This window comes from Stigmatopora nigra, chromosome 11, assembly GCF_051989575.1.
Source record: "Stigmatopora nigra isolate UIUO_SnigA chromosome 11, RoL_Snig_1.1, whole genome shotgun sequence".
Classification (NCBI taxonomy): Eukaryota; Metazoa; Chordata; class Actinopteri; order Syngnathiformes; family Syngnathidae; genus Stigmatopora; species Stigmatopora nigra.
Window position 1 is genome coordinate 5185074 of NC_135518.1, and position 23071 is coordinate 5208144.

At 36.8% G+C, this 23071-nt stretch overlaps 3 protein-coding genes across 5 annotated transcripts in view; 2 read left to right on the top strand and 1 right to left on the bottom strand.

Moving 5' to 3' along the window:
- The window catches only part of gpm6bb (glycoprotein M6Bb), a 28874-nt gene extending 23557 nt beyond the window's left edge, over positions 1–5317 (top strand). Inside the window, exons 6-7 of one of the 2 annotated variants that reach the window (XM_077727790.1) lie at positions 81–146; positions 2736–5317. In XM_077727790.1, coding sequence (XP_077583916.1) covers positions 81–146; positions 2736–2885 — 216 coding nt within the window. In that variant the 3' untranslated portion in view covers positions 2886–5317. Of the gene's footprint in view, positions 1–80; positions 147–671; positions 1519–2735 lie in introns of those variants that run through there. The other variant, XM_077727791.1, reaches the window with a different exon arrangement.
- Positions 93–15674, bottom strand: ofd1 (OFD1 centriole and centriolar satellite protein). 2 transcript variants are annotated; one of them, XM_077727781.1, is made up of 23 exons: positions 14605–15674; positions 14345–14533; positions 14194–14262; positions 14080–14101; positions 12997–13104; positions 12778–12914; positions 12542–12715; positions 12368–12474; positions 12175–12294; positions 11524–11597; positions 11367–11458; positions 11093–11282; positions 10894–11024; positions 10711–10822; positions 9489–10100; positions 8532–8670; positions 8334–8425; positions 7183–7308; positions 6967–7109; positions 6714–6887; positions 5922–5986; positions 5707–5763; positions 93–260 (listed from the first exon to the last, which is right to left on the bottom strand). In XM_077727781.1, coding segments are annotated over exons 1-23 (3027 nt in total). In that variant the 5' UTR covers positions 14698–15674; the 3' UTR covers positions 93–259. The 2 variants fall into 2 exon arrangements, with proteins under 2 accessions (XP_077583907.1, XP_077583906.1); XM_077727780.1 differs by lacking the exon at positions 93–260 and having other exon boundaries at positions 5658–5763; positions 14605–15673.
- me3 (malic enzyme 3, NADP(+)-dependent, mitochondrial) lies at positions 15312–22832 on the top strand. Its single transcript, XM_077727782.1, has 14 exons — positions 15312–15605; positions 15892–16079; positions 17865–17998; positions 18498–18647; positions 19124–19199; positions 19264–19529; positions 19597–19706; positions 19778–19875; positions 19963–20076; positions 20649–20754; positions 21572–21714; positions 21814–21987; positions 22063–22161; positions 22313–22832. The coding sequence occupies exons 2-14, from the start codon at positions 15897–15899 to the stop codon at positions 22472–22474; spliced, it is 1815 nt and encodes a 604-aa protein (XP_077583908.1). The 5' UTR covers positions 15312–15605; positions 15892–15896; the 3' UTR covers positions 22475–22832.
- The last annotated feature ends 239 nt before the right edge of the window (positions 22833–23071 follow it).

A 23071-nucleotide genomic window follows, 5' to 3' on the forward strand; every position in this document is an offset into this window, starting at 1 on the left:
AAATAATTGCATTAGTGAATTCCTTACTGTTATGCTAAGCATTTTACTGTACTTATTTATTTATTTTTGTATTTTTTCAGTTCTACCTGTCATATCATTTGTACATTGTGGCCTGTGCCGGAGCTGGAGCTACTGTGATCGCTCTGGTAAGAAATTTGCAATTTATACAATGGTTCCTCTTCCTTCTACTTTGGAAATCCATCAAACATGTTCTCGTGAGAACTTGGTAGGAAATTGTGCAAAAGTAGGATCCAATTTGTCTGAAATTTAAAAAATACAGGTTTCATGAAAATATGATCCAAACAGTGCAGCTTAAACATGAACACTGCACTTTACAATCTACTGTAGGAATTTGAAAGAGTACTTGGTTTAAATGAAAATATACCAAACTCCAAAATTAATGATAAAAAATAAGTTTATTCCTTGTTTTACTAAATGATACTGGACTTAAATGACTGAAACTACTTTTTGTATGTAAGTCGACTAAATTCTCAAGAGGACATAGTCAACAGAGCATCTTGAATGGTTCAAAAGGGTGCACCTCACACCCAAAAATTGACTTCTGTGTCATCTATTTGTCCAGTTGCGAGTTGAAGTTTTATTTTTTTAAACTCAACATTCCGAGTGCGGGGCATGTTCTCTCACCACCTTCTCTTGTTCTCTTTCACCAGCTGATCTACATGATGGCTACCACTTATAACTTTGCCGTTTTGAAGTTTAAGAGTCGAGAAGACTGCTGCACTAAGTTTTAACCTCGTTTTTTGGGGGGGAGGCTGATGTTGTTTTTAACAGCGCGGCGCAGCGCAAATCAACTAAAAACAATAGACAGGAATTCTAGTGTAAATAGCTGACTGTGCGCTTTCTTTAGCCAGGACGCCTAATGACACTTGTCCTTCAGAATGGAGTTTGTAGATGACTAGTATGGCCCACTTACTTATAGAAGACCACAAACAGTATTATTTATATTCTTTAATTCTTATCCACAAAGAGAAAACATTATTTAGTCGTCAGTATTCACTTTGCTCCAATGCATTGATAATAGATTGGAGATTTCTTGTGGGAAGGACCTTAAAGTTGTCCTTTTTTTTTTTAAATCATATGACCACTTGTGTAATTTTCGTTGACCGCACAAGGAAAAGGCACATATCTGATTTGAAACCCCTTTTTCATATTAGGGCCACACTGAAAAGTAAAGGTTTTATGAAAGTTATGGTATCATGAGAAAAAGGCATATAGTTGGACAGGAAAAGTTTTGTTTGTTTGTTATGTTTACTTTTTTTGGTACAAAAAGCGAGGCCTTATATAATTACAAGCCGTAATTCTAACAAGTCAATGTAAAATGTGCCAAAACATTGACAAGTTAGAACTTGTTAAAATTTTGCCAATTCTGCTCTTTATTTTTGTAAACATTGATTGTATAATTACAACTTTGTCCTTGTACAAAATTTTCTTTAAGGAATATCATTTTTTTCCTCTTCATAGTCCAGCTTTAGTTTCAGACTTATCATTGGACTTTTTTTAACTTTCTAATTCACATTATTCTTAAAATGATTTGATTCCTGTAAATTGTTCTTTATATTTACTCCAGAATTGTTCCTTAAATTTCTGTAAATAATTTTACATTTTAGTCCTTAAACATTCCAACTTTTCAGTTTTTTTTCAGCGTGGCCCTAAAACCTCCTTTTAAATATTTTTCAGTAATTAGATTATTTTTTCTACATACGAGCAGATGCTGGTTTTGCTTCAACTATACATTTTTGTCTTTTATTCCTTTCCAAGTGCCATTAAGAGCCATTTTTTATCTTAACATTTGAGCCTGCATGCAAGTCTGTTCATAGTCACTTACATTTTCCATATATTTAATTACTTTTTTCTTTGAAAACTGTAGCCTTTACATTCTATATAAAATAAAGTTTTGTTAAAAAAGAAAAATCTTACCTTGTTTATTTCTGTAAAAGTCACAATCAACATGGGGTTGGAATGACCCCACATTTTAATTAATTGCACACACGCTCTGCACTAACCCCCAAAAGCTTACAATTTCTGGCTCTCTTTTCAACTAACCCAAATGCTTTTCAGGTGTCATTTCTTTAGTGTTTAAATAATTAACATGAAACGCCACCTTAAAATGAAACTCTTGTCATGTCAGACCATTTCAGAACTTTACTTGGCTAAAGAAAAGGCAATTGTGCACACCCAATACATTATTCTGACAAAACGATTACGCATTTAAAAAGTGCTCATCAAAAGCTTTAATTTCAGGTATCACTCGATATACTTTGCCGTTAATCAAATTTTTTTCGGATTACGTAAGATTTCTAAAATATTACGGAAAACACTTATGCCCCGATTAGTACAAAAACTGGAGGCCCATATTGTACATGGTTAGATGGACAAAAATGCTAAACAATGGCCATTTTGTTTTAACATGGCATGTAAATACAATCGTCAAAAACTGTACATGAACAAGGTTTAGAAATGGTTTGACATCTCAAACAAAAGGGTCTGACTTCTCTTTTGACTCATTGGCTGCTATTGAAAACAATAGATGTTTGATGATAACTGCCTTGTCCGCAGTTCAAATAGATCGAACATCTATTACCATTAATGACAAGCAATGAGTTCAAGTCGCGTTTTTTTCATGACGTAGCATAGTTCGTAACTCCTATCTTTTGCTTTGCTGCTTTCCCTTGGACTTGCTCACCCCCAACCCCCACCTCACCCTTCTCTTCCAGATCCACTTCCTCATGATTCTGTCAGCAAACTGGGCCTACCTTAAGGATGCCAGTCAAATGCATGCCTACCAAGACATCAAAATGAAAGAGGAGCAGGAGCTACAAGACATCACGTCACGCTCCAAGGAATGCCTTCATTCCTACACATAAGGGCATCTCACACACACACACATTCATGCTGAGGGACACATTCAAAAACATACAATTACCACTTATGCTTTACTAACATTACCTAACTAACACTGCAGCTTCTGCACGCAATATGATGCTTTTGCTTTTCTTCTCTTTTTTTAACATGATTGATTGTTGCATTTTCTATGTCATTTTTACCTTCTTTTCACATGGTGATGCTTAAAACGTTATTGTTAATCAGAGCCATAGTGCGCGTGTGACAGGGCAGCATTGAATTATCCATCGATCCATGACACGCACACAATCTGTGGCTTCACTTATAAAGGTTTGAAAAGTAGAATACATGCATGTAGATAGTTATATGTGCTCTTGTGTGCAAATATTAACTTCATGGCCTACATTAACTCTACCTCAGGGGTCTGCTAAAAAAAGCATGTACTGTACAACCACCTGTGGACTTTGGGAAGCACAGTAAAGCCAGAATGTTTGGTATACCTGAAAAATATGTTGCATTGTGTGATTAATTTAGAAGTTGAAAATGGAAAACTCAAGAATCAATACACAGTATTTTCTAATTAATGATATAGATGAACGCAGTTAACCAAACTCGAAAATGTATCAATTCTACATTATTTTCTATGGGGGGGTTGAAACAGTTTTTGACCTTATTTTTCATCCATTAACACCAATTTTATGCAAATATATATTTGTATATTATAAAATTCACCCATTGGCTGCTTTTTTTTTAAACAATGGCTGCAAAAAATCATTGAACACCACAGACTGGGCTTCTAAAAATATACATAAATAAAAAAAATCTAATTTCAACTTTTTACTGAATCTTTATTAATCAGTTTTTCCATTCTACTTTTCTTTAATATTCCAACATTTTGAAATATACTATTTTTGGAAAACAGTCCAAATGTAAAAATGGAGCTAGACTATTACTGTTTAGATTCTAAAAGGGCTTTAAATTCACACTTTGGGTGAATGTTTTAGTTTCACAAAGATTAATACTTCATTACTTTTGGACTGAATCTAGCAGGTGTACCCAATATTGTGGACAGTTTCATCACATTCTACATTACAGCATGCAAATGTTGGCCATAACATTAGATTGCTAATTATGATCGACAGTCAAGAATTTTAACAAAGTATTTGAGCCCTAATTAATGTTAGTTATTTTAGTTAAATGACTAGTAATTGAAACTTAGTAAGTTACAGTGTTATCAAACCTGAAGTGTTCTTTGGCACCAATGGAACAAGTGTGAAGGTGTGACCTGTGTACAATTCTTTTTTTTTAACACTTTTTTTCATCGTTTTTCTATAACTACCTTGGAATTTGATGTTACAAATATTGTTGTGTATTTTTTTTAAATCATATTAGCTGCTGCAAAAACATTGTGCTATTTTCTTAGCATAAAGAATGAATGCAGATATGATACAAGGCCACACATTGATTTTGTAAAGTAGGAAATGTTCGCCTCTTCTTGTTTTCAGTACAAATAATTCACACAGTAATCTAGCTCAAGGTTATCCAAACTGCGGCCCACTGTCCAGTTTTAATGGCTCGTAGCTCATGATGAAAATATAATTGAATATACGTAGTCTACATAGAAGCTGAAGTTTAGCCTACATTCTGTTGCATTTCTCAGCTTGAACACCAGATAGAGGAAGTCAATTAAATTGTACCTCTAGTTTACAATCAATGTAAGGAACTATAATTACAGTATTTTATTTTTACATAAATAAACTTATATAAAAATAATTCAGTGTGATCAACTGAGTGATATTGGTTGGGATTTTGTTTAATTTTTGCGGCCCCTTGACTTTTTTTTCTGAAATTCTTTTCAACAGTGCTATCAAGTGATTCCATATATTTTTTTTACTTGCAATCAAATGTGGCCCACAGTTAATTTGCAATTCATCTTTGTTTTAAAGCCAAATTATATGTATTGCAATATCCTCATACCTCACAGTATTATCTAATCCATTTTAACTAGGAAGGCTGGCAGTGTGTATAAATGTTTCACTGATATTGACAGAAATAGATGTCCAATCCAATTTGACTGGGTGTGTCAAAATGGATGTCTATTGCCTTCAATAACAAACTGAGTGATGACCAGAGAAAAAAAGTTTGGATAACCCTGATCTAGATTGTTTTATACTAATGCATGTAAATCTTTATAGTCAGCATTTTCTACATGTATTTTCTATTACTGTCAAAGGGCTTCCCGATACACGTTTTTAACGTTAAAATACGGTAGCCAAAGTGTGTCTGGCAAGTGGAAAACAGCAGGTCAACCAAAAGTATGAAGAAAATATTGCTACCTATCAATCAATAAGAAGGAAGAACAAACCAACATCATGTTTTGAAGGAAGAATACAACAAACACAAACTGGCTTGACACTATTTTTTTTAAATAAAGTTTTTTAAAGTGAAAATCTAATACACTGTAATGTGTTCATTATGGTCTTAATCTACATCAAGTTATCTTTGTTTCGGGCCACTATGGAGCTATGAATTTCTTGGGGGGACCAGGATGTTTGACTACAGGGGCAGCCACGATATTATTAAATGCATCTAAAACAATTTTCACAGTGAAAAAATCTTGGTCATTGTTGACCCAAATCTTCTTTTTGGAGCTTCCTAATTGCTCCTGTTTTCTCATGTTACATAAATACGGGAAAAGTTCTCGTATTTTAGTATCAATTGTATTGTTTTTTTGAAAAACTAAATTTTGCCTTGAATAAAACAATATAAAAAATGTCTTTAAAAAAACAACAAATACCTGAAGTGCCATCTACATTATTCAAAAGAAACACACTAGAAAATTACCAGTTCGACCAAAAATCCTCTTCACCATCACCATCCTTGTGCGAATATGCAGCAATGCTGTGAAAGCAAAAAAAAGCTCATTAAATGGGAATTATCATGGGAAAAAAAATTAAATTAAAATAGGACAAGAGAAAGCACAACAAAATTAAAATGTTCAGGGGATGGATTGTGGAGGATTATGTATGAATCTTTAAAATGAATCACCAAAGCCATACCTATTATCTTTCTCTTCAGACAAACTCAGGACTTCTTGGCTCACGTGGTTTTCACTAGCAGAGCTCTAAAAAAGAAAAAAATGAAGACAATTTCAAAAGTCATGGCATACACAGAAACATTCAAATGAATTAGATATATTAACTCTTATTGTGACACCAAAGGAATGAATTGTTTACGTTAGCCATACACTTAAATTTTTGCAAAAACATGGCTGCCAGCAGCCTTTGCACGCTTTGAGAGGAACCATCAAAGCTAATCTATTGCAGTTTTAATATTCTTAAATGTATTGCAAGAATAACTCAGCACCAAAAAAATAACTTTGTTAAAAGGAGCTACAGGTAAGAACTGCATTCCAATTGTTCATTAAATGGCCCTAATATTTCAATAGATTTTAAGAATTGGAAATATATCCAACACAATTCTAAATGGTCAAGCATAGGTTTTCACCATTTTAAAAGTTAATATTCAGGGCGTTTTAGTTGTTCTTGTTTTACTTCAGTGTTTACAACACAAGTCCTGCCCTTCACCACTCACCCAATTATGAGCTCACTGTGGATCCCATACAACTTTTAAAAAATAGTGCAAATGTTGTCTACAACTAGATAAAAAAACTACTACAAATCATGACAAAATCATAAATAAAGATAAGGATTTATAGGTGACATACAATCCATTTGAACTGGGCAGTGACCTTATGCTGATAGCCTCTCCCAATTCAAATAGATTAATGGTCTATTGCAGTCAATAGCAGCCAGTGAGTTAATTCTGCAGTACTGCACTACTTATCTCACCTCATCTTGTTTTTTCTCCCGGGCATCTGATACAATCTTCATGTACTTCTCCAAATGATTTTCTTTTGGGACTATTGCTTCTTGCCTTATGTCTTCATCTTCCACTTTTTTCTCCTCCTCCTCCTCCAGCTCCTCCTTCTCTTGCTCCTGCTCCCCCTCTAGTTGTTGTAAAAGCTAGACAAGCACACACGTAGTCAGTCAATAAAACAAGGGGTTATGACGGAAAAATAAAAAGAGTTAGTTGGTCAATTACACTTTCTTTCTCCAGTCTCTCCGCTTCCTGTTGTTCTCGCATTTTGGCCTCCTCTTGTTCCCGTCGCCGCAATTCTTGCTTTTCTTTTCTTTCTTCCTCCCATCGCTGCTCTTCATCCTCTATGGATGTTAAGATTTGGGAGGCTGAGGAAAAAAAAAAGGTAGGAGATTATTTTCTCATGACAGTAGTTCATGTCAGGTGTTTTCTTAAACCTACCCGCTTGACCCGGCGAGTCTGCTTCCGGGAGGTCCTGTGGGCAGGGGATGGAGGGGCCGCCGGGGGCCTCGGAAGAAGAGAGAGGGACAGCAGTGTCCAGGAGAAGCTCTGGAATGTGGCCGGGTTCTAGAGGGATACACACACAAAAGGATCTTTTATGCTTAGCCCACCAACCCTCCTAAACGAGGCCAGAGAAGCAGTGGAGAATACATAATCAGCGGCCCTTCATCTTGACTGCTGTGGTAAGTTCTGGGCGCAAACACACAAGCTCACATGATGCAAAGAAAATCCAACAAGAAACTCTGTTAAAATCATTTGTGATAGAAAATAAAAAAAAAAAAAAATGATTGTACACAAGTAGGTTGGCCCTACTTTCAAATCCAGGTCACATCCACCTGTGTGGAGTTTGCATGTTCTCCCTGGGCCTGCTTGGGTTTTCTCCGGGTACTCCGGTTTCCTCTCACTATCCAAAAACATGCATGGTAGGCTGATTGGACATTCTAAATTGCCCCTAAGTATGAGCGTGAATGGTTGTTTGTCTCCTCGTGCCCTGCGATTGGCTGGCCACCAATTCAGCCTCTGGCCCGAAGTCAGCTGGGATAGGCTCCAGCACCCCCGCGACCCTAGCGGTTCAGAAAATGAGATGAGATGTGCGCAAGTAGATTAATAAATAACATATTTAAAAAGAAGGCTAATGAATGACAATTACCTTCAGTTTCAAACTATCAACTAATTATGAAACATTTGTACCTTAATGTACTTTATTTGGCATTTGTACTTCAGCTTTCAAAATTGTAATTGTAGTTTTATTTGTTAATTTACTTGAAATTTACGGTCCATATTAATAAGAATGAAATCATTCTTTCCACATTTTGCACAGTAGATAGCCACTGTCTATTTTCTGGCCAGACAAGGATTAAAATACTACCTTTTAACTATGTAAAAACAGCAAATCTCTTCTGAATTCCTTTTGTTAAATGGTAATACACTTGTATAGTGCTTTTCCACCATCAAGCCAAGCAAATCACTTTGACACTATATCCTCATCAGTCAAAGTGCTTTTTGACTAACACAAAAGTTTTGGCCTGTGAATGTTAATAAAATAAACACAAATAAAGCAAATAACAAGAAGCAGGACTACTTTGGGCTACCTGGTGAAATGCCAGCAAGATCCTCAACGTGTATCCTCTCTGGCTGAGGCGAGGAATGCGAGCTGGAAGAGACGCGTTGTCGACGTGTAGCTCTGAAAGGAAAATTATTCACTGCCAAGTTATGCAAATACGTGCACACGTATGCATTTCACAATAATAATTCAAAAAGGAAGGAGATAAAGCGACACCAAACCGTACCTGCGAGCGGTGCTCTTGAGCTGGGGACTGCGAGGTGGGCTTAGCCCAGGAGACAATTCACCTGAGCTGGAGGGGTCATCACGAGGGGCCTTGGGTAAGCGGCTGTTATGTGGCTGCAACCATGGTGACGAAGCCACTTCTGCCAAAAGTGAAGAATTCACAAATTAAAGCGTTACAAGCTTTATGAAAAGACATATATTTGTTCATTTGCCCAATCCATGTCAAAAAGCATTGGACGCCTATCTCTGTGACTGAGTTAAATAAGGTTATCATATCCCATAATAAATAAATGCAAATGCAAAACACTATAAACACGATTTACATTAGAAATTACATTAAATATCTTAATGCATACCATTCATTAAAAATAATAGTAAATGGTAATATATTTATAAAACCATAAAATAAATGAGTAATACCATCCACAATTATTTACAATGTAAAATATTACTGTTGATGAATTAACAAGTAGATAAATGGGTAATAATGATAATAATATAGAATTAATGAATAGCACAACATTTAGTTACTATTAAATATATATATATATATATATATATATATATATATATATATATATATATATATATATATATATATATATATATATATATATATATATATATATATATATATATATATATATATATATATATATATATATATATATATATATATATATATATATATATATTTTATCTTTTACCGGCTTTAAGTGTGTGCGAACATGGTGGTTAGTTTCCATGTAATTTTGTAATTGGCTGGCAAACAATTCAGGGTGTACCCTGCCTGTCAGCTTGCCTAGGCTCCAGCACCTCCCACAGCGACCCTGGTGAGCATAAGTGGCTCGGATAATAAACCAAGTAATGTGTGTATATTCATAGAATAAAGCTAATGTAAACCCTACTATCAGAAACTTCAGCCTAATGAAGTATGACCTTAAGTGTTTTTAAGTACCTTCTGTTGAATCTACACAAAGTTTCATCCAGGTGGGGTAAGACAGATGTGAGAATGACTGCTGGTCCTGTATTTCAGTGGATGAAAGACTGCTGATTCCATAAGACTTGTGAAGGGGCTCTTGAGAAAAGGTTACTTTGTGCCGAGCAGCTGGCAAGTCGTAGGACAGCGGGGAGGGGGTTCTGACTTTCCTAGGTGAAAGTGGTCGTCTCAAAGACTTTGACAGATGGGCGGTATAAGGCTGGGAGAGGTCAGATGTCAACGGCAGCATGGGAGAGTCAGCCCGACTGGAAGGTGTCGCTGGACGCCTTCGTGAGACGTTAGCTCGAGCTGCCCTCTGCTGGTGCTTTTTGTAAATTTCCCCCAAAACTTCAGCCTTCTTCTCCAGCTTTTGCATGCGAATGTTACATCCCGCCAGAATTTCCGAATCAGAGTTGGCGTCGCCTTTCACCAGGCGGCCGAGATCACTGACGGGCTCATAGGCCGGGCCGGGGATGGAGGTAAAGCGGTCTGAGTAAATGTTGGGGGAGACCACCCCATCGTTCCTGAAGTCCAAAATGGAGCAGTCGATGACTGACGGTTTGGGGTTGAGAAGAACTTCGTTTTCAAGAGCTGTGGATAAAGGATGGTATATAGTAATAGAGATGTGATATAAAATTGCACAGAAAACAACTTAAATGGTCTCAAATTGAAATATATAAAATATATACTATTTAAAGTTTCAGTGTTAATAGACGTCCAATCCATTTGAACAAGGAGGGCTTGTAGCGATCTTATTGAAATAAAATAAATTGAAATGAAGTTGCGAAAGGTGGAAAGTGGAATAGGGTTCAATAAAATGTATAATTAAAAACAAATAATAATAATAAAATATACTTTTCAAAAAGCAGATGATCTTTTGATTCCATACAATTTAAATACATTTTTAAAAAACGAATAAAAAAGGTGTATGTATCTTTTCAGTGATATTGACGGTAATAAAATGCTCAATCTATTTGAATTGGGAGTTTTAATTCAGATTGAATATTTTAAATAAAATTGAAATGTGGGAGGAAAAAAAGAAACATGAAAGAAATTTGAAATAACACTTATAAAACAATAGAAGTCATCTTTAAGTGCGATTGATGTGGATCGTTATGTGATCCATTCGAATGGGAAGAGCCAGTTCAAATGGTTTGCACGTCTAGCCACATTGATAGCAGCCAATAAATAAATAAAAAACCTTGCTGCGTTTGTCGAAGCTGCGTCTTGAGGTCCTCCCCCAGCGTGGTCATCCACTGTAGCTTCTCCTCACACTCCTTCAGCTTCATATTCAGCTGACCACATCGCTCCACCTACCACAGATCAATATGGGTTATTCCAGAATCCATATATACATACATTTTGAGGCTTCTAAGTACGTTACCTCAAACTGTAGCTGCTTTTGAAGCACATTCTTGTGATTGGCAAACTCTTGTTCCTCCAGTTTGCAAGTGTCCTGCAACTTGAGGAGCTCCGCCTGCAAGGCCAGCTGCGCATCGGAGGGCTTGCGCAATTCTGAGACAGATGCAAGAACATCCGTAGCTTAAAATGGAATTCTGGCTTCTATAACATCTGTTCCTCACCTGCGTTAAGACGCCGATTCTCCTCTTGTGCATCCTCCAGTTGTTTCTTCAGAAGATTGAATTGTCCACGCAGGTGTACATTCTCCTCTTTCAAAATGGGGAAGTCGTTCATGCTCTCCAGACGTTCCTTCAGCAAGTCGTTTTGCTGTCGTAGCAGACTTGTTTGCTGCTGTGCTGCCTCCAGATCCAACTAAAAGACGTAGTACATTGTTGTGATCGCTCAAAGTGGGTGTTTTTAAAACTGTGATGTTATTTCAAAGTTTTATTCCATTACCTGCAGTCGCTTCCGCTCTGAACTAGTTTTATTGTACTCCTCTAATCTGGATTTAATAGCCTCTGAATCATTTTGAATGCGAACAGTGTCCTCTAAGAAAGAAAAAGAATGTGCTCACACCTAAAAAAAAAAACAATGCATTATTTTAAAGATTTACCTCTGTTTTGCTTCTCACTCGCTGTTAGTTGCTCTGTTCTCTTGTTGTAATCTTCCTTCAGATCCATCTGATAACTAAAATCGCATGTAAAAGATAATTGAAATAGTTTTCACTTTTTGAACAAAGCTGGTCAAACTCGACAAAAAAAAACAACATGCAAAAGCACTTTGAAAGCTCAATGCAGATATGAATATTGCAAAATATATATATAATGTGACTTGCAATCAACTTGTTTCCTTTTATATTATTTTTTTTCTCCAAATTTTAAAGTCCCGAATCACAGAATTATTGTTAAACCCTTCATGCTACATAACTCTAAATCTGATGTTCACATATCTGGAAGGCATGGATGAGGTTAAGCTTTAATGACCAAAAATAGTCACTTAGCCTATAACAGGGGTAAGGAACCTATGCCTCGGGTGCCATGTGTGGCTCATTTAATTGGTGCATATGGCTTTCCGCTAAACCTTTGCATGCATACTGTCATTGATTAGTAACGACGTAACAATGTTGTCAAAAAAATCAGACTTTTTGTACTTGAAAAGTGGTGAAATTACTAACAAGGGCACATATTTTCATGTATTTTTATACTTTTAAATTTTGAGTATGGCTGTCAAGGATTTACAATTAAAAATATGAATTGCTGAATACCTCGAAAGTTCATTCTTCAACTTTTGGTCATACATCTCTTCCATTGTCTTCACTGCAAGCTCTCGCCTCCTCATCAGGTCTTCCCCAGTCTTCACCTTCTCTTCTTGTATTTTACAAGTCCTGCATTCCATCATTTTTGTCATTGACAAGACCAAGTATTAATTTTTTGACTTTATGATTAAATAAAACATACTCTTCAAAAGCCTCCATGCGCAACTTCAGCTCATTTTCTCTGTTTCGCAGCGTATCGATTTCCTTTAGCACCATTTGCCTCTGCATATAGATGTTTTTTTCCTCGATCTGATGAAAAAGTTGGACAATAAGATCCATCCAAATAGATTGAAGAAAAAGAATTAAAGATTTTTACCTCTTGTTGTTTTTGAAGCCGTTCAATGGTGTGTTTTTCCCTGGTGTTTAACACCTTGATCTTCATCTCGTAACTTCTCTCCTGTTCTTGTTTGAGCTTGTCAAACTCTTTCTGAAACAGCACCTTTTCCTCCATCTTAACCTTAGTGATTTCAACTTCTTTAAAATGCTGAAGCTTAAGGAATAAAAGACAATGTGTTAGGAAGAAAACAGATGCAATGATTTTCTTCCCAGTACCTTTGTGCTCATTTCAGTCTGCATCTGGGATTCTAATTCTCTCTTGTAGGAAGACAGTTTAGACTGGAAAGAAAACCACCTTTCCCCACTGTAATTCACATTCTCGTATTCTTTGTCGATCATTTTCATCTTTTCGACTGGGAATGGAAATAAAGAAAGGGCAAATTAAACATGGACACACATGTAGTTCAATTTTTTTTTTTAAAGTAATCAACATACCAAGAGACTGTTCGTAACTTGATGAGGTTATTGTCTGAGTATCCGCATCTCGCTGCTGACTCAGATTCTGACGGTCAGTGAGGTATGACACCAGTTGTATTAAAAAGCCTTAAAGGAAAATATAAGATACATAAATTATGTGTGAAAGACTTGTCTCGATCACATTATTTGGCATCCAAGTCACCTTAAGTCCTGAGCCGATACCACAGAAATGTATTAAAGAGGGAGAAGAATGCATACCCAAATATATTTTGCCTCAATTTCAACAGTTATTCCAATATTTATTTATTAATAATAATAATTGGACATAGGCTGTGTCATCATCATTGACTCGACAAAAGCCTAATTGTCATCATACCCAGCTGCGTATGACGAAATTGGTAAATTAGCTACCGTATTGGACAGTTATTACAGTACAGCAACAAATTAATTAATCATTTGTTGGTCCAAATTAGTTATAATCAGAAGAAAAGGTTTGGGAATACATTTTGACTGGATATGTATTCATTCATTTTCCCAAACGCTTATCTTCACAAGTGTTGCGAGGGGTGCTGGAGCCTATCCCAGCCAATTAACGGCACCAGGTGGGAGATCCTGAATTGGTGGCCAGCCAGTCACAGGGCACAAAGAGATGGACAATCCTCCACGCTCATACTCATACCTAGGGGCAATTTAGAGTGTCCCACCAGCCTACCATGGAAGTTTTTACAATGTGGGAGGAAATAGGAGCACCTAGAGAAAACCCACATTTGTCAGTTGAACATCTTAAGTGATGAATAGAGCTATCTCAATTGGAATCTTTTTTTTCAGGTTGTTTTCTTTTGTTATGAAAAAATTGTTCCAGTAGTGTAAATAAATACCTGCATTAACAATATTCTTAAACCTCTGGATTATGCAGGTGCATATAGCAATGGCACCCATTGAGTTGGTACTAAAATCTAAAAAATAAACCCATTTTAAAACACCAATCATTTTTCCACACTTCTGATCTCCTTTAAATGATGTGATTGGGCCCGATTTCTGATCACATGATTATAATGGGGAATAATAATTATATCTCTAATAACAATGTGCACACAATACCTGTATCATCAATGCTCGGCGACTGTAAGAAAACAAAATAGAGATCAACACTGATATACAAATCTGTATTATCACCATTCCTTTATACAAATGTAATCTTTTGCTGTTTATTACCATAGATTTAAAAAGTTGCGACTCGGGGTCGATTTTAAGAACCTGGAGGAGATCTCCCTTGTTGAACACCTGCCACAAAGGAATCAGAAGTTGTTTTAGAGCAAGATATGATTTCAGGGTGTCAATGATAACACCAGAGACAAGATCTCACCTTTTCTTTGCAAAGCCCACTCTCTGGGCAGAATACAGAGTAGGAGTACTCATAGCCTGAGCTTCGCAAATAATCGGCCACTATGTTGTTACAGGCTGATATGAAAAGAGAATTGGATCTCACAGATGCTTCTGCTCCGTTTAATGGTGCAGGTTTTAACTCGTGAATGAGCTGGTTACGCAGATGAGTCTTAAATAGAAGGAAGGAATAGAAAAAAAACATGAAGACGTTGACTACAGATGACAACCCTGACGATTTACCTTGAGTGTGTCCAGGACTCCTCGATCTCTCAACGTTTTATAAAGCCTTTTCCGCATCTCGCCCGGGGATAAAGCCCTTTCCTTGGCTGACATGATTGTCCTAATTTCATTCAGATTTTTCAAAGTTGAGGAAGAAAAGATCCACCGACAGATTTGACATGAAGGCTAACGCTAGTCCCGATGGTACTCGGTATCAAGGGCTTGCAAACTTTTGTTGATATGTTAAGAGATCGTGGGGAATATTTCTAAGATTGTTGTTGTATATTTGGAGTTATTTAGGCTGTGTTTAGATACAGAAGTGCGTCCCTAGCATGTGTTTCTTCTTTGTCGTTTACTCGCAGATTTCATGAAACATTAGGTTGCATTACTGCCGCTTATTGGTATGAAGTGTGAATAAGGTTCGTAATGGTCTGTACCGGAGTTTTCATATTTGTGAGACTAGATGTGTTAATGTACAGTCAGCGGTTATAGTTGCAAGTGGCCATCTTGCAGCATATTATAAAGATAAAAGTGACTAAAATGTGTATTGTAGTATTTTATGTTACTTTGATACTGCTCTACTGCGTCCCAAAAGTGAGCAATTAACATTTATTTCAAAGTAATATACGCTTACATATAATATTGTGTCAAATGGCTCCGCCATAAAATGGCTTACAAGTGACTTGTCCCATTGCCCCAGCGCGTCTTTTATGCTAGAAAAAGGTTACCAAAAAGGCTATTGTATTCAATAAATGTGACAGAGAATTGTTTTAATTATTGACAAATAAAGAAAGCTCTGATTTACCCCATTTAATTCATTAACCCTGGCCACTACCACTGTGTCATCTCTTTGTGTAGAACGTATTTACAGTCAATGTCAAATGATTCCGGATCAGCTGTTGATACGAGACCCAACCTCTAAAATCCATTCTGTCCGAGAAACCGGTATCGATTCGGATCAGCGGAAGCCGCTAATGAGTAAACGCGTCCCGAACAGGCGGCTTCACATCAGCACACACCAGGTAAGTGTACGGATGCGCTACTGTTGTACGCATAAACGATCCGTTATTTTAGCCGCTTGCTAGCAGTATCAGCCCTTTTTTTAAAATACATATCTGAATTAATGGTTATTTTATGTTTATACATTTTATTTTCAAATGAAAAAAAGCTGGATTCGTTTTCTTACAAATGTATGAGTAACAAGCTTCACGACCAAAACAGGTTGTTTACAGGGGTCGGTATCAATGACGTTGTTGCGGCTTCTTGTTACCAGTTTGTGACTTGCGCGTTTTGTGTTTATGAGCGCAGGCAACATGAATTCGCTGACAGGGAGATCGGCATTACATCTTTTTCGACGCACGACCACCGCGATTGCGGCGGCCAGTGGGCTACCCTTCCAGGCGGCGAGGGTTTGTCTCGGCGGAGCCAGATGTAAAGGCAGCGTTAGCACCAAGAAACGCGGCTATGACATCACTAGGAACCCCCACCTCAATAAGGTGGGCCCCTCATTTCATCTTTCACACTTCCATTCATGTACCTATTTGCATCATCCTAATGTGATTTTGAATGAGTTTGTTACTAGGGATCAAATAGAGCGCATGTGTCAAAGTTGCGGTTCGGGGGCCAAATCTGGCCCGCTGCATCATTTTGTGTGGCCCGGGAAAGTAAATCATTCTAGTTGGTAAATATGGTGGTGGGTCATTTAAACAAATATGCATCATTATGCTGAACAACAGTGAATCTGTATGTTATTTCAGTGATCATATCTTTATTAACAAAATGCATTTTTCACATTTTAAATTTGCTGCTTGTTTCTTTAATCTGAAAACATTTGTAATACGTTTCCTGCAAAGATTGACTTTCCAAATTGATCCAGGCTAAACATCCACGATGGCTGATGAGCGTTTTTTTCCGGGTGTGTTTTTCACCACTGAAATAAAACAGGAAACATCAACCCCGTTATTATTTGGGATGTGTTGAGCAAGGCAGTGGCTAACGTTGCATACTTTTATTGGTTTTAGTTGACATGAGGAACAGTTTTTTCTAAGTCAGCGTTTGTGCGATGACTCACTGTGGAAAACGTCGGTCAGGAAATGAGTTTGAAAAAAAAATTGGACAGTGAGCGTCATTTTATGGCCTTGGATTAAATTCTGCCTTTGTAAATCAACGCTATCTCTAAACTTCTATTCTACGTTACAGTATTTTTCCAATTGATTTAAACTTGTGTTAGAAATCGAGATCCTTCTTTTTCTTTATTGCCCAGAACACATGATGCGATAATATGTGTATAAAAAGAATAATAGAAAAGTAATTTGCAACAGTGTCCATGTTTCAAAGGTCTAAAACACTTGTGACCGACCCGTGGTTGTTTGGAGTCAAAACAATTACTCTTTAGTCCTCTGCTTGCAATACTAGGACAATGAGGCAGGCAAGTTGGACAACTTTTTACAGTGGAAGGCATTCCTTTGGAGGAGGAAATTTCATCGTGCAGGCATTGAGAGGGCAAAAAAAGTTGAGACAAGGGGAGTAGTTTGAGTCTCCCACACCATTGGACAGAATTAATAGCATCACTATCACACCTGTCAACACTTAAACTACACAGTCCACGTGCTCAGTGTTTTGTAAGACTAATGCATCATTTGTTACTGCTTTGGTCATAGATTATGACACATTTTTATACAATGAAAAATGTACTTTTGGGAAAATAAGACATGTCTTAACGATGTGTGTTTTTTTCCCACCAGTTGAAAACTATTGTTGTGCATTACGTGTCAAACTGGCGGCCCGGTGGCCAAATCTGGCCCGCCGCATCATTTTGTGTGGCCCGGGAAAGTAAATCAAGAGTGCCGACTTTCTGTTTTAGGATCAAATTCAATTGAAGAGTATATATGTATATTAAATGTCCTAATTTTCCCCCTTTTAAAACAATAATTGTCATTTTACAATCAATTTTTCTCTGTTTTTAATTCAAAAATCATTTTGTAAAATCAAAAAATATATATTAAAAAAAACTAAAATAAACATTGTTTTAAATCTATACAAAAAATAATATTCAGGGATTTTTAATCCAGTTCTTTTAATCCATTTATAAATAAAAAAAATCTAAATATTATATCTAGAATGGTCCGGCCCACCTGAAATCAAATTGATGTTAAAGCGGGCCGCGAACCAACCTGAGTCTTGCTGTACATTATTCTTTTAAAAACATAAATTAACTCAAGAAATATGGAACTACTCTTTCTAATTTGGTTTCAATTTTGCGTTAATTTCCTCTCTTTTAGGGTATGGCGTTCACTCTGGAAGAACGCTTGCAGCTGGGCATCCATGGCCTGCTTCCACCATGCTTTTTGTCCCAGGATGTCCAAGTGCTTCGCGTCATGAAGAGTTATGAAACGCGCGTCAATCCTCTGGACAAGTGAGAACATAAGTCTTGAACATTGGACATAATTCAAAAATAATTATGGTTAACTACAGTGATGAGATGTTTGTGCTGTTAATACTGATTTCACACTTTAAAATGATCATTGTGATATTTATGTCATTTTTTTTAAAACAAAACTAAAAATGGACAGTAGTAGTACATTCATATCAATCAATTTATTTTTACAGTCAAGAAAAAATATTATTTTTTAATGTATATTGCCTTTACTAAAACATTTGGTTTGTTTAATACAAACCAATTTAAGTTCAAACCTGCTTAAATGCGGGATTATAATTATAAAAAAAACATCCTGAAGCATGTACTGCACTCAATAATGAAGTTATTTTTAAAAATCAATATAAGAATTGTGCTATGTAATATTGCAAGACATTTTAGAATTGTTTTTTTTTTTAATGAAAACATATTTAGAGATTTTAAACACACTTGAATGGTAGTTGCTTCTGCCTTTTAAATGCTTGTTGTTATCTGTTAGATACATCCTGTTGATGACGCTACAAGACAGGAACGAGAAGCTTTTCTACCGAGTGCTCACGTCGGATATTGAGGAGTTCATGCCCATTGTCTACACTCCCACTGTTGGCTTGGCCTGCCAACAGTATGGCCTTGCCTTCAGAAGGCCACGGTAAGATTAGCAACACAATGTTTTTTTTTTCGATTTTTATCAAGTATTATGATAAAATCAGAAAATAAAGTAAAAAAAATTAAAGGATAGTCATTTAAAAATCCTCAAACTTGAAATATTCCAAGAAAAAAAATCTACAAAAGCACAATTTTACTGTTAGTGTAATGAAATAGTGACGTGATTTAAAAAGAATAAAATTAACGTAAAATTACTAAATAAATTGATGAAGTTACTCTGAGGAAAAAGTGCTACAAAAATGAAGTTGAAATGTGATCAAATATGTAGGATTATTGGTAGAAATACATTTAAATACTTGCAAAGTTACAAGACAGGTGTAATGTGGCAAAAAAAGTGAAAAGAAATTGACCTAAACACTACAAGTATATCCAACGGATATTCCGAAACTAGCTTGAATATTCAATAATTGTGGGACTTAATGTGCTCTACATTTCTATTCACATTTGTATCTTTCAAAGAGGCCTTTTCATCACCATCCATGATAGAGGACACATTGCAACTGTGCTCAACTCCTGGCCTGAAGAGAACATAAAGGTAGGTTTTTCTCCAACTTTCCCCTTGATTCCATATGTTCAACTTTACTTTTCTCTTCATTTAGGCTATCGTAGTCACAGACGGTGAGCGTATCCTTGGACTCGGGGATCTGGGAGGCTATGGCATGGGTATTCCTGTTGGGAAATTGGCATTATACACGGCCTGTGGCGGAGTTCGACCGCAGCAGTGCCTTCCCGTGTTGCTGGACGTAGGAACGGACAACCAGGACCTGCTCAATGATCCCCTATACATTGGCTTGAAGCACAAGAGAATCCGAGGAAAGGAATACGACGATCTTATCGACGAGTTCATGCAAGCCGTGACGGAAAAGTACGTAAGGGAAACGGAAGAGACGTCAATTATTGGTCTCTTGACGTGATTTTCTGTCGCAATGCAGGTACGGGATGAACTGCCTGATTCAATTTGAAGATTTTGCCAATAGCAATGCTTTCCGCATCCTCAACAAATACAGGAATCGCTACTGTACCTTCAATGATGACATTCAAGGTTGCCTATCAGACACATATTTTACATTATAAAAATGTTATATATTATGTAATGTCTATGTTCTCAAATAGGCACAGCCTCTGTAGCGGTGGCTGGGCTATTGGCAGCTTTGAAGATCACCAAAAACAAACTATCGGACCACAAGTTTGTTTTCCAGGGTGCCGGCGAGGTGATCATTCTTTTTTTTTCTTTTTTAAACATTTCCTTGGATGCATTTTCAAGTGAATTAAAACTTGGTGAAATCTGTTCATTTCAGGCCGCATTGGGCATTGCTCATCTGCTTTTGATGGCCATGGCAAAGGAGGGCTTGTCTCGAGATGAAGCTGCCAAAAGGATCTGGATGGTGGACTCCAAAGGTCTCATTGTGAAGGTAAAACCATCAAGCACATGCTTTGTCTTAAGAAGAGCTGTCAAATTCTAAGAATCTTATGTGGTTTACCACGGCAGCTTTTACCAAACTACTAAATACACATTTTGTATCAAAACTACTGGAAGAAAAAGTAATGTTTTTTTTTCAGGAAATTAAATGAAAAAAGTCACAATTTTAACTTACCATGACAAATAAATAAGAAATGTCTTGTTCTAAATACGTTTTACATTTTGCACATTGGCAAAACGTTGAATTATTTTGAATGTTAGGGTATGGTTCCATGCTTTTCATTATCAACGACCATTTTCATTAGTTGTTTCAAACAGTGTTAGCTATAAATGTTGATTTGCTGTTTGTATTTTTTATTTCTTTGAAAGAATTTACTATTGATAAAAGGAAAGTATTTGAAAACCATTAGAAAATTTGAAGACATTGTGCTATTTTTGTATGCATGGCTGGTAAATGCAACTCAGAAAAAGGGTCACAAAATCTGAAAATTCTCTCTACCCACTACGAAATATGATTTTCGACGTTTGGCAGCTGTGATTAATAAACAAACGCTTCTTTTTCAGGGGAGAAATCATCTGAACCATGAGAAGGAAGAGTTTGCGCATGACCATCCCCACTTGAAGACCTTGGAGGAGGCTGTCCACACCATCAAGCCCACTGCCATCATCGGTGAGTGGGATTCAGAAGTCACTATATGACGATTGTCATCTCTCCCTGAACCAAATGCTATGTAACTTAAGCCCTTTTTTATTTCATCCAGTTAATGCAAAAACACACAACATTGTTTGAGCTTGTATAGAGGCCATAGAATATAGTGTTCAATGTGGACAATCACCCTTTTGGACTATTTATATTTTAATTATCTGTCTTTATTTGCAGTGATTCCATGTTTTTTTACTTAAATTTGAGAACATTTTGAACAATTAGTAGCTCATACACCCACTAATAGGTGGCCTAATCTTAAATAGTTCATTATTTTTGTGTTTTATTTTTTATTTTTGTTATTTGTTTTGTCTCTCTTATTTGTGTGTGCATTTGGGAATACCTATTAGTGAACCTATCATTTGGAGTGCTTTGTTGAGCAGGTTTTCCTAGGCTTATGGTAGCCCACAAGTCTCACAGATGCCACACATGTCCTCTAGGCTACCTTGACACATGGTGGTGTCAGTCATACAAACGGTAATGGTGCGCATTGATTCCAAGTGCAGAGGTTAATGATTCAGGTCGAATCACACAGCAGGCGATAATTTGTGGCATGACATCTATCAAAATGGAAACTATGTAAAACAATCAGTTTTACTTGCTTAATCTTATGGATAGGCTCATTTATATATTTTAATGGGTATGAACAATAATTTGCATGTGTAATCTAATCCAATGCATTCTTTTCTGCATTGGTTGCAAAACAAATCACCAACAGTGGCAGCAAACATGAACGCAGTATGGCCAACATATAACATTATTCTTTATTTTTATGAATGTGAAGGAGTCGCAGCCATCGCAGGTGCATTCACCGAGAAGATTATTTTGGACATGGCGGATAATAACGAGCGGCCCATCATCTTTGCTCTTAGCAACCCCACCAGCAAGGCCGAATGTACGGCAGAGCAGTGTTACACTCTTACAGAGGTAGGAACCAAATTTTACGTTTGCAGCCTGGTGGTTATGTGAGACAAAAACTTTGGGGTTATGAAACTTATTATGTTTGTTTGTTTTATTTAAAACTAGGGTCGCGGGATCTTTGCTAGCGGGAGTCCATTCAACAAAGTGACTCTGCCCGACGGCCGCTGGTTTTACCCCGGCCAAGGAAACAATGCCTACGTGTTCCCCGGTGTGGCACTGGGTGTCATCGCTTGTGGTGTTCGCCACATATCCGATGACATCTTCCTCACCACTGCGGAGGTTTCCATTATCATTATTTTGACCTTCATTTTAGATCATTTCTAGCCTTTTCTTTGCTTTGTGCTTGTTTGTCAGGCTATCGCTGACATGGTGACTGAAGAGCATTTGGCCGAGGGGCGACTCTACCCACCTCTCAGCACCATCAGAGAGGTGTCCTTTAAAATCGCTGTCAAGGTTTGACATGAAATAATATATTCAATTGTTATTTTGTTAAAATTCAAATTATTTATGGGAAATATAATAGCAGTCATTCAAACACAGTTCATGCCTAAACGCACTAGCAACAAATGCAACTCCCTAATTATTTTTTTGTTTGTGTGTCCAGATAGTCAACTATGCATACAAGAATAACATGGCCTCGCTATACCCAGAACCGAAGGACAAAGAGGCATTTGTCCTCTCTCATATCTACAGCCCAGACTATGATTCATTCACACTTGACACATACACCTGGCCACAGGAGGCCATGAATGTACAGGATGTGTGATCATTGCCTCGCTCCTTATGTCAGATTACTGCTTTTGTATTATTATTTTTTAATAGTTTAGGTCAGCATGTATTGTGTTCCACAGTACTACTGACAATGTGCCCATGACAAAATATCATAACCTTTAATGTCACACTCCATCCTCAAAACTACTTCAATACATAACATTTTTGTGCCTCTTTCAGCGTCATCGGTTTTAGCTCCTCGCAACGGTCCCTGCCAAATTTATGTCATTTACTCTAAGTTAAGAGCAGACTAAAAATGTTGATGTGAGTTTTTATTGTGGTGATGATGAGTGAAAGGTGTGCTTGAAGTTTTCCAAAAATGGACATTAAACTTTATACTGAAGTTTTACAAAGTCAGGATTTTTTTATATTCCTCAATTCAAAGAAAAAATAACCAGTATAGTCTTTTAACAAAACTAGGTGTTAGATATAGACACGTTAATTTTCTTTTTCTTTTTTTTTTCATTGATTTGCTTATTCTCACAAGGGTCTGGGGTGTTAGGGCCAACCATTCACGCTCACATTCATACCTAGGAGCAATTTAGAGTCTTCTACCATTCATGTTTTTAGGATGTGCGAGGAAACCCCGGAG

What these genes read in the sequence shown, in the direction of transcription:
- ofd1 (XM_077727780.1), bottom strand. Translation starts at nt 14,697, where the DNA reads ATGTCAGCCAAGGAAAGGGCTTTATCCCCGGGCGAGATGCGGAAAAGG. An exon ending in GAATCGGCGTCTTAACGCAG is followed by an intron (nt 11,025 to 11,092) that starts GTGAGGAACAGA and finishes CATCTGTCTCAG; the next exon opens with AATTGCGCAAGCCCTCCGAT. An exon ending in TCTGAAGAGAAAGATAATAG is followed by an intron (nt 5,764 to 5,921) that starts GTATGGCTTTGG and finishes TTGCTTTCACAG; the next exon opens with CATTGCTGCATATTCGCACA.
- me3 (XM_077727782.1), top strand. Translation starts at nt 15,897, where the DNA reads ATGAATTCGCTGACAGGGAGATCGGCATTACATCTTTTTCGACGCACG. An exon ending in CTTCAATGATGACATTCAAG is followed by an intron (nt 19,707 to 19,777) that starts GTTGCCTATCAG and finishes GTTCTCAAATAG; the next exon opens with GCACAGCCTCTGTAGCGGTG. An exon ending in TCTTCCTCACCACTGCGGAG is followed by an intron (nt 21,988 to 22,062) that starts GTTTCCATTATC and finishes CTTGTTTGTCAG; the next exon opens with GCTATCGCTGACATGGTGAC.